This window comes from Coregonus clupeaformis, chromosome 28 (assembly GCF_020615455.1).
Source record: "Coregonus clupeaformis isolate EN_2021a chromosome 28, ASM2061545v1, whole genome shotgun sequence".
NCBI classification, from domain to species: Eukaryota; Metazoa; Chordata; class Actinopteri; order Salmoniformes; family Salmonidae; genus Coregonus; species Coregonus clupeaformis.
This window is the reverse complement of record NC_059219.1, coordinates 25841545-25851544: the sequence shown is the minus strand read 5'-3', so window position 1 is coordinate 25851544 and position 10000 is coordinate 25841545. Positions and strand designations below refer to the sequence as shown.

The following is a 10000-nucleotide window of genomic DNA, read 5'->3' as shown; positions in this document are numbered from 1 at the left end:
TCTCTGTGTGTGTCTGTGTGTCTGTCTCTGTGTGTGTCTGTGTCTGTCTCTGTGTGTGTCTGTCTCTGTGTGTGTGTGTGTGTGTGTCTGTCTCTGTGTGTGTGTGTCTGTGTCTGTCTCTGTGTGTGTCTGTGTCTGTCTCTGTGTGTGTCTGTGTCTGTCTCTGTGTGTGTCTGTGTCTGTCTCTGTGTGTGTCTGTCTCTGTGTGTGTCTGTGTCTGTCTCTGTGTGTGTCTGTGTCTGTCTCTGTGTGTGTCTGTGTCTGTCTCTGTGTGTGTCTGTGTCTGTCTCTGTGTGTGTCTGTGTCTGTCTCTGTGTGTGTCTGTGTCTGTCTCTGTGTGTGTCTGTGTCTGTCTCTGTGTGTGTCTGTGTCTGTCTCTGTGTGTGTCTGTGTCTGTCTCTGTGTGTGTGTGTGTGTGTCTGTCTCTGTGTGTGTCTGTGTCTGTCTCTGTCTGTGTCTGTGTCTGTCTCTGTGTGTGTGTGTGTCTGTCTCTGTGTGTGTGTGTGTGTGTCCATGGCACAGACCAGAAGCACTCTAATTATGTGTCTGGCCACACCCTAAATCAATCTGGTCTATATTAGTATGCCATTTAGCAGACGCTTTTTATCCAAAGCGACTTGCCGTCATGTGTGCATACATTTTTACGTATGGGTGGTCCCGGGGATCGAACCAACTACCCCGACGTTACAAGCGCCATGCTCTACCAATTGAGCTACAGAGGACCACAACTGACCATAAATCAGTTGATGGGCGTATAGCATGTACAGTCCCTTCAGAATGTATTCATACACCTTTACTTTTTCCACATTTTGTTGAGTACAGCCTGAATTTAAAATGGATTAAATTGAGATTTTTGGTCACTGGTCTACCCACAATACCCCATAATGTCAAATTGGAATTGTTTTTTGTTTTCAAAAGTTTTACAATTGAATATATAATGAAAAGCTGAAATGTCTTGAGTCAATAAGTATTCAACCATTTTGTTATGGCAAGCCTAAATAAGTTCAGGAGTAAAAATGTGCTTAACAAGTCACATAATAAGTTGCATGGACTCAGTCTGTGTACAATAATAGTGTTTAACATAATTTTTTGAATGACTACCTCATCTCTGTACCCCACACATACAATTATCTGTAAGATTCAACCACAAAGACCAGGGAGCTTTTCCAATGCATCTCAAACAAGGGCACCTATTGGTAGATGGGTAAAAATGAAAAAAGCTGACATTTAATATCTGTTTGAGCATGGTGACGTTATTAATTACACTTTGGATGGTGTATCAATACACCCAGTCACTACAAAGATACAAGCGTCCTTCCCAACTGAGTTGCAGGGGAGGAAGAAACTGCTCAGGGATTTCACCATGAAGCCAATGGTGACTTCAAAGCAGTTACAGAGTTGAATGGGTGTGATAGGACAAAATTGAGGATGGATCAACAACATTGTAGTTACTCCACAATACTAACCTAATTGACAGAGTGAAAATAAGGAAGCCTGAATAAAAAATATTCCTAAACATGCATCTTGTTTGCAACAAGGCACTGAAGTAATACTGAGAAAAAAATGTGGCAAAGCAATTCACTTTTTGTCCTGAATACAAAATGTTATGTTTGTGGCAAATCCAATACAACACATTGCTGAGTACCACTCCATATTTTCAAGCATAGTGGTGGCTGCATCATGTTATGGGTATGCTTGTAATCGTTAGAGGTTTTCAGGATAAAAAAGAAACTGAATGGCGCTAAGCACAGGCAAAATCCTAGAGGAAAACCTGGGTCAGTCTGCTTTCCACCAGACACTGGGAGATGAATTCACCTTTCAGCAGGACAATAACCTAAAACCCAAGGCAGGACAATAACCTAAAACCAAAGGCAGGACAGTAACCTGAAACCCAAGGCAGGACAGTAACCTGAAACCCAAGGCAGGACAGTAACCTAAAACCCAAGGCAGGACAGTAACCTAAAACCCAAGGCAGGACAGTAACCTAAAACCCAAGGCAGGACAGTGACCTGAAACCCAAGGCAGGACAGTAACCTAAAACCCAAGGCAGGACAGTAACCTAAAACCCAAGGCAGGACAGTAACCTAAAACCCAAGGCAGGACAGTGACCTAAAACCCAAGGCAGGACAGTAACCTGAAACCCAAGGCAGGACAGTAACCTAAAACCCAAGGCAGGACAGTAACCTGAAACCCAAGGCAGGACAGTAACCTGAAACCCAAGGCAGGACAGTAACCTGAAACCCAAGGCAGGACAGTAACCTGAAACCCAAGGCAGGACAGTAACCTGAAACCCAAGGCAGGACAGTAACCTGAAACCCAAGGCAGGACAGTAACCTGAAACCCAAGGCAGGACAGTAACCTAAAACCCAAGGCAGGACAGTAACCTGAAACCCAAGGCAGGACAGTAACCTAAAACCCAAGGCAGGACAGTAACCTAAAACCCAAGGCAGGACAGTAACCTGAAACCCAAGGCAGAACAGTAACCTGAAACCCAAGGCAGGACAGTGACCTGAAACCCAAGGAAGGACAGTAACCTAAAACCCAAGGCAGGACAGTAACCTAAAACCCAAGGCAGGACAGTAACCTAAAACTCAAGGCAGGACAGTAACCTAAAACCCAAGGCAGGACAGTAACCTAAAACCCAAGGCAGGACAGTAACCTAAAACCCAAGGCAGGACGGTAAGCTGAAACCCAAGGCAGGACAGTAAGCTGAAACCCAAGGCAGGACAGTAACCTAAAACCCAAGGCAGGACAGTGACCGAAAACCCAAGGCAGGACAGTGACCGAAAACCCAAGGCAGGACAGTAACCTAAAACCCAAGGCAGGACAGTAACCTAAAACCCAAGGCAGGACAGTAACCTAAAACCCAAGGCAGGACAGTAACCGAAAACCCAAGGCAGGACAGTGACCGAAAACCCAAGGCAGGACAGTGACCTAAAACCCAAGGCAGGACAGTAACCTAAAACCCAAGGCAGGACAGTGACCGAAAACCCAAGGCAGGACAGTGACCGAAAACCCAAGGCAGGACAGTGACCTAAAACCCAAGGCAGGACAGTAACCTGAAACCCAAGGCAGGACAGTAACCTAAAACCCAAGGCAGGACAGTAACCTAAAACCCAAGGCAGGACAATAACCGAAAACCCAAGGCAGGACAGTGACCGAAAACCCAAGGCAGGACAGTAACCGAAAACCCAAGGCAGGACAGTAACCGAAATCCCAAGGCAGGACAGTAACCTAAAACCCAAGGCAGGACAGTGACCTAAAACCCAAGGCAGGACAGTGACCGAAAACCCAAGGCAGGACAGTGACCGAAAACCCAAGGCAGGACAGTGACCTAAAACCCAAGGCAGGACAGTAACCTAAAACCCAAGGCAGGACAGTGACCTAAAACCCAAGGCCAAATCTGCACTGAAGTAGAAGAAGAATATTCCTGAGTCGTCTAGTTACAGTTTTGACTTAAATCTACTTGAAAATCTATGGCAAGACCTGAAGATGGTTGTCTAGCAACGATTAACAACCTATTAGAGCTTGAAGAATTTTTGAAAACAAATTGTAGACAAATGTTGTCCAATCCAGGTGTCCAAAGCGCTTAGAGACTTACCCAGAAAGACTCACAGCTGTAATCGCTGCCAAAGGTGCTTCTACAAAGTATTGACTGAGTGGTGTGAACACTTACGTAAATGAGATTTCTGTATTTCATTTTCAATACATTTGCAACAATTTCTTAAAAACATGTTTTCATCATGGGGTATTGTGTGTAGTACAATCTGTGTTGAATTCAGGCTGTAACACGACACACTGTGGAATAAGTCAAAGTATGAATACTTTCTGAAGGCACTGTAGATACTTATGGGGGGGCAGTCAGGGGCGTTTCAGTAATCCATTCTGGCAGCTAACCCTCATCTGTCCTACCCATGATGCTTTAGGGTCGGTGAAGGCGGTCTCTGAGGTATCCCAGCGTATCCAGGACAACGCCCGCAGCCATGACAACCACCTGCAGCTGCGGCGGGTGCAGAAACTGCTGAAGGGGAGAAAGACCAAGGTGGTGGCTCCAGGTTGGTTCTGGTTCTGGTTCTAAACTGCTGAAGGAGAGAGACCAAGGTGGTGGCTCCAGGTTGGTTCTGGTTCTAAACTGCTGAAGGAGAGAGACCAAGGTGGTGGCTCCAGGTTGGTTCTGGTTCTGGTTCTAAACTGCTGAAGGAGAGAGACCAAGGTGGTGGCTCCAGGTTGGTTCTGGTTCTGTTTCTAAACTGCTGAAGGAGAGAGACCAAGGTGGTGGCTCCAGGTTGGTTCTGGTTCTGTTTCTAAACTGCTGAAGGAGAGAGACCAAGGTGGTGGCTCCAGGTTGGTTCTGGTTCTGTTTCTAAACTGCTGAAGGAGAGAGACCAAGGTGGTGGCTCCAGGTTGGTTCTGGTTCTGTTTCTAAACTGCTGAAGGAGAGAGACCAAGGTGGTGGCTCCAGGTTGGTTCTGGTTCTAAACTGCTGAAGGAGAGAGACCAAGGTGGTAGGTCCAGGTTGGTTCTGGTTCTGTTTCTAAACTGCTGAAGGAGAGAGACCAAGGTGGTAGGTCCAGGTTGGTTCTGGTTCTGATCACATTCCTCCTCTCTACCTCTCCCTGACTTTCTCTACCTCTCTCTCTTTCAATTTCAATTTAAGGGCTTTATTGGCATGGGAAACGTATGTTAACATTGCCAAAGCAAGTGAAGTAGATAATAAACAAAAGTGAAATAAACAATAAATATTAACAGTAAACATTACCCTCAAAAGTTCCAAAAGAATAAAGACATTTCAAATGTCATATTATGTCTATATACAGTGTTGTAACAATGTGCAAATAGTTAAAGTACAAAAAAGGAAAATAAATCAACATAAATATGGGTTGTATTTACAATGGTGTTTGTTCTTCACTGGTTGCCCTTTTCTTGTGGCAACAGGTCACAAATCTTGCTGCTGTGATGGCACACTGTGGTTTTTCACCCAGTGGATATGGGAGTTTATCAAAATTGGATTTGTTTTCAAATTCTTTGTGGATCGCTGTAATCTGAGCGAAATATGTGTCTCTAATATGGTCATACATTTGGCAGGAGGTTAGGAAGTGCAGCTCAGTTTCCACCTCATTTTGTGGGCAGTGTGCACATAGCCTGTCTTCTCTTGAGAGCCAGGTCTGCCTACGGCGGCCTTTCTCAATAGCAAGGCTATGCTCACTGAGTCTGTACATAGTCAAAGCTTTCCTTAAGTTTTGGTCAGTCACAGTGGTCAGGTATTCTGCCACTGTGTACTCTCTGTTTAGGGCCAAATAGCATTCTAGTTTGCTCTGTTTTTTTGTTTGTTCTTTCCAATGTGTCAAGTAATTCTCTTTTTGTTTTCTCATGATTTGGTTGGGTCTAATTGTGTTGTTGTTGTTGTTGTTGTCCTGGGGCTGTGTGGGGTCTGTTTGTGTTTGTGAACAGAGGCCCAGGACAAGCTTACTTAGGGGACTCTTCTCCAAGTTCATCTCTCTGTAGGTGATGGCTTTGTTATGGAATTTGGGAATCGCTTTCTTTTAAGTGGTTATAGAATTTAACGGCTCTTTTCTGGATTTTGATAATTAGTGGGTATCGGCCTAATTCTGCTCAATTTGGTGTTTGTCCCATTTTGTGAATTCTTGGTTGGTGAGCGGATCCCAGACCTCACAACCATAAAGGGCAATGAGTTCTATAACTGATTAAAGTATTTTTTGCCAGATCTGACAGAGTCTGTGCAGAAGATCTAGGTGCTGCTGTAGACCCTCCTTGATTGGGGACAGAAGCACCAGATCATCAGCAAACCGTTGACATTTGACTTCAGATTCTAGTAGGTTGATGCCGGGTGCTGCAGACTGTTCTAATGCCCTCGCCAATTTGTTGATATACAGTGCATTCGGAAAGTATTCAGACCCCTTGACTTTTTTGTACGTTACAGCCTTATTCTGAAATGGATTAAATAGTTTTTTCCCTCATCAATCTACACACAATACCCCATAATGACAAAGCAAAAACAGATTTTTAGAAATTTTAGCAAATGTATTAAAACTGAAATATTAGATTCACGTAAGTATTCAGACCCTTTACTCAGTACTTTGTTGAAGGACCTTTTGCAGCGATTACAGCCTTGAGTCTTCCTGGGTATGAAGCTACAAGCTTGGCACACCTGTATTTGGGGAGTTTCTCCCATTCTTCTCTGCAGATCCTCTCAAACTCTATCAGGTTGGATGGGGAGCGTTGCTGCACAGCTATTTTCAGGTCTCTCCAGATATGTTCCATCAGGTTCAAGTCCGGGCTCAGGCTGGGCCACTCAAGGACATTCAGAGACTTGTCCCAAAGCCACTCCTGCGTTGTCTTGGCTGTGTGCTAAGGGTCATTGTCCTGTTGGAAGGTGAACCTTCGCCCCAGTCTGAGGTCCTGGGTGCTATGGAGAAGGTTTTCATCAAGGATCACTCTGTGCATTGCTCCGTTCATCTTTGCATCGGTCCTGACTAGTCTCCCAGTCCCTGCCGCTGAAAAACATCCCCACAGCATGATGCTGCCACCACCATGCTTCACCGTAGGGATGGTGCCAGGTTTCCTCCAGACGTGACGGTTGGCATTCAGGCCAAAGAGTTCAATCCTGGTTTCATCAGACCAGAGAATCTTGTTTCTCAAGATCTGAGAGTCTTTAGGTGCCTTTTGGCAAACTCCAAGCGGCCTGTCATGTGCCTTTTACTGAGGAGTGGCTTCCGTCTGGACACTCTACCATAAAGGCCTGATTGGTGGAGTGCTGCAGAGATGGTTGTCCTTCTGGAAGGTTCTCCCATCTCAAATCAAATCAAACCAAATTGTATTTGTCACATGCGCCGAATACAACAGGTGTAGACCTTTCAGTGAAATGCTTACTTACAAGCCCTTAACCAACAATGCAGTTTTAAGAAACAATATCAAAATCACAAAAAAATACAATATAAAATAATACGAAATAAAAGTAACAACAATAAAAGTAACAAATAATTAAAGAGCAGCAGTAAAAATAACAATAGCGAGTCTATATACAGGGGGTACCGGTACCGAGTCAATGTGCGGGGGCACCGGTTAGTCAAGGTAATTGGGGTAATATGTACATGTAGGTATATAAAGTGACTATGCATAGATAATAAACAGAGAGTAGTAGCAGTGTTAAATAGGGGTGGGGGGGGGGGCAATGCAAATAGTCTGGGTAGCCATTTGATTAGATGTTCAGGAGTCTTATGGCTTGGGGGTAGAAGCTGTTTAGAAGCCTCTTGGACCTAGATTTGGCGCTCCGGTACCGCTTGCCGTGCGGTATCAGAGAGAACAGTCTATGACTAGGGAGACTGGAGTCTGACAATTTTTAGGGCCTTCCTCTGACACCGCCTGGTATTGAGGTCCTGGATGGCAGGAAGCTTGGCCCCAGTGATGTACTGGACCATACGCACTACCCTCTTTGCGGTCGGAGGCCGAGCAGTTGCCATACCAAGCGGTGATGCAACCAGTCAGGATGCTCTCGATGGTGCAGCTGCAGAACCTTTTGAGGATCTGAGGACCCATGCCAAATCTTTTCAGTCTCCTTATGGGGAATAGGTTTTGCCGTGCCCTCTTCATGACTGTCTTGGTGTGCTTGGACCATGTTAGTTTGTCATAAAATTAAAATTATTAGTCCAGTTCAAGGTGAGTAATCTCTGTTCTGATGTCCAGAAGCTATTTTCGGTCATAAGAGATGGTAGCAGCAACATTATGTACAAAATAAGTTACAAACCATGCGAAAAAACACACAAAATAGCACGGTTGGTTTAGAGTCCATAAAACGGCAGCCATCCTCTCCGGCGCCATCTCAACGCCACAGAGGAACTATGGAGCTCTGTCGGAGTGACCATCGGTTTCTTGGTCACATCCCTGACCAAGGCCCTTCTCCCCTGATTGCTCAGTTTGGCCGGGCGGCCAGCTCTAGGAAGAGTCTTGGTGGTTCCAAACTTCTTCAATTTAAGAATGATGGAGGCCACTGTGTTCTCTGGGACCTTCAATGCTGCAGAAATGTTTGGGTACCCTTCCCCAGATCTGTGCCTCGACACAATCCTGTCTCGGAGCTCTATGGACAATTCCTTCGACCTCATGGCTTGGTTTTTGCTCTGACATGCACTGTCAACTGTGGGACCTTTATATAGACAGGTGTGTGCCTTTCCAAATCATGTCCAATCAATTGAATTTACCACAGGTGGACTCCAATGAAGTTGCAGAAACATCTCAAGGATGATTCATGGAAACAGGATCCACCTGAGCTCAATTTCGAGTCTCATAGCAAAGGGTCTGCATACTTATGTAAATGAGGTATTTCTGTTTTTTTATTTTTAAAACATTAGCGGAAAAAAAATACAAACCTGTTTTTCGCTTTGTCATTATGGGGTATTGTGTGTAGATTGCTGAGGAAAAACAAATATTTAATCCATTTTAGAATAAGGCTGTAACGTAACAAAATGTGGTAAAAGTCAAGGGGTCTGAATACTTTCCAAAGGCGATGTATATGTTGAAGAGGGTGGGGCTCAAGCTGCATCCCTGTCTCACCCCACGGCCTTGTAGAAAGAAATGTGTGTTTTTTCCAATTTTAACCGCACTTGTTGTTTGTGTTACCTCTCTCTCTCTCTCTCTCTCTCTCTCTCTCCTCTCTCTCGCTCTACCTCTCTCTCTCTCTCTCTCTCTCTCTCTCGCTCTACCTCTACCTCTACCTCTTTCTCGCTCTACCTCTCTCTCCCTCTCTCTCTCTCCTCTCTCTCTCTCTACCTCTCTCTCTCTCTACATCATCTCTCCCTCTATGTCTCTCGCGCTCTTTAGTTTAATAGGGAGAGGAGTTGTATCACTTAAATCAATGCAACATTTGTGATTTTGTAGGGACATTTTAATGAGATCTCAACAAGCTAATTGGACCAAATGACCAGATACAGTCTTGGCCCTAATTGGTCGGTAGTGAGTGGGCCTTGCCTTTCTCTTGGTTTCTCTATTTTTCATTCACCCCTTTCTTTCTTTATTATGTATTTCTCTTTCTACTTGTGGAGTGGTGGCCCTCCTCCCCTCTCTTCTCCTCTCCTCTGCTCTTCTCCTTCTCCTTCTCCTCTCCCCTCCCCTCCTGTCCTACCCTCTTCTCCTCTCCTCTAATCTCTCCTCCTCCTCCTCTCCTCCTCTCCCCTCTCTTCTCCTCTCCTCTCCTCTGCTCTTCTCCTTCTCCCCTCCCCTCCTGTCCTACTCTCTTCTCCTCTCCTCCTCCTCCTCTACTCTCTTCTCCTCTCCTCCTCCTCCTCTCCCCTCTCTTCTTCTCTCCTCCCGAGGGAGTGGTCCACGTGTAGAAGGAACAACAGAGAGACCTCCTCGTGCCTCCCCTCACCCTGCCCGTCTCCCCACGGACCAATTACAGACTGGAGCTCATCTAGTGGGCCGGCACATGAAAAGGAAGCTGTGTGTATATGCACACACACACACATACACACACTTGTGTATGGACACTTCTGTGTGTGTGTAGGGGGGTGGTTGTGTGTCTGTTATGTGTGTGTACTTAGCACCAAGGTGGTGTGGGGCTAACATAAGTATGGCTCTGAATAGCTAGTGAGCAGTATGTCTCATCTCTCTCTGTCGATGTGGAGGATGTTTTCATCCCATCCATAGTTCTCGGGCCCTTCAACTCTACTGAGCCTCTTTCTACTCGTTTCACTCAATAAGGCCTGAATCCTCCCTGACTAACATCAAGAGAACCACCAGTCTCTGTCTCTCAGCCCTGCCTCACCGTCCCGCCACCCCCAGCCCTCAAAGCCTCCTCTCCTTCCTCTCCGGTCCTTCTTCCCCAGCTCTGCTTCTACTACTGTGGCTAAAAGAAAAGACTAGCTGCTTCTCCGGGGATGTCTCCTACGTAGTGTTTAACCAGAGGTGAGAGGTGGTAGCCAGGCAGAGAGGGAGATGGAGAGATGGAGCCCCTGGGTCATATTAAGTAGCCCAACAGATGAGGTGG

At 45.7% G+C, this 10000-nt stretch overlaps 1 protein-coding gene across 1 annotated transcript in view; it reads left to right on the top strand.

Moving 5' to 3' along the window:
- arhgef39 (Rho guanine nucleotide exchange factor (GEF) 39) overlaps nucleotides 1-10000 on the top strand; it is a 121003-nt gene that overhangs the window by 79075 nt on the left and 31928 nt on the right. The window contains exon 4 of the mRNA XM_045208406.1: nucleotides 3927-4055. Coding sequence (XP_045064341.1) covers nucleotides 3927-4055 — 129 coding nt within the window. The remainder of the gene's footprint in view (nucleotides 1-3926; nucleotides 4056-10000) is intronic.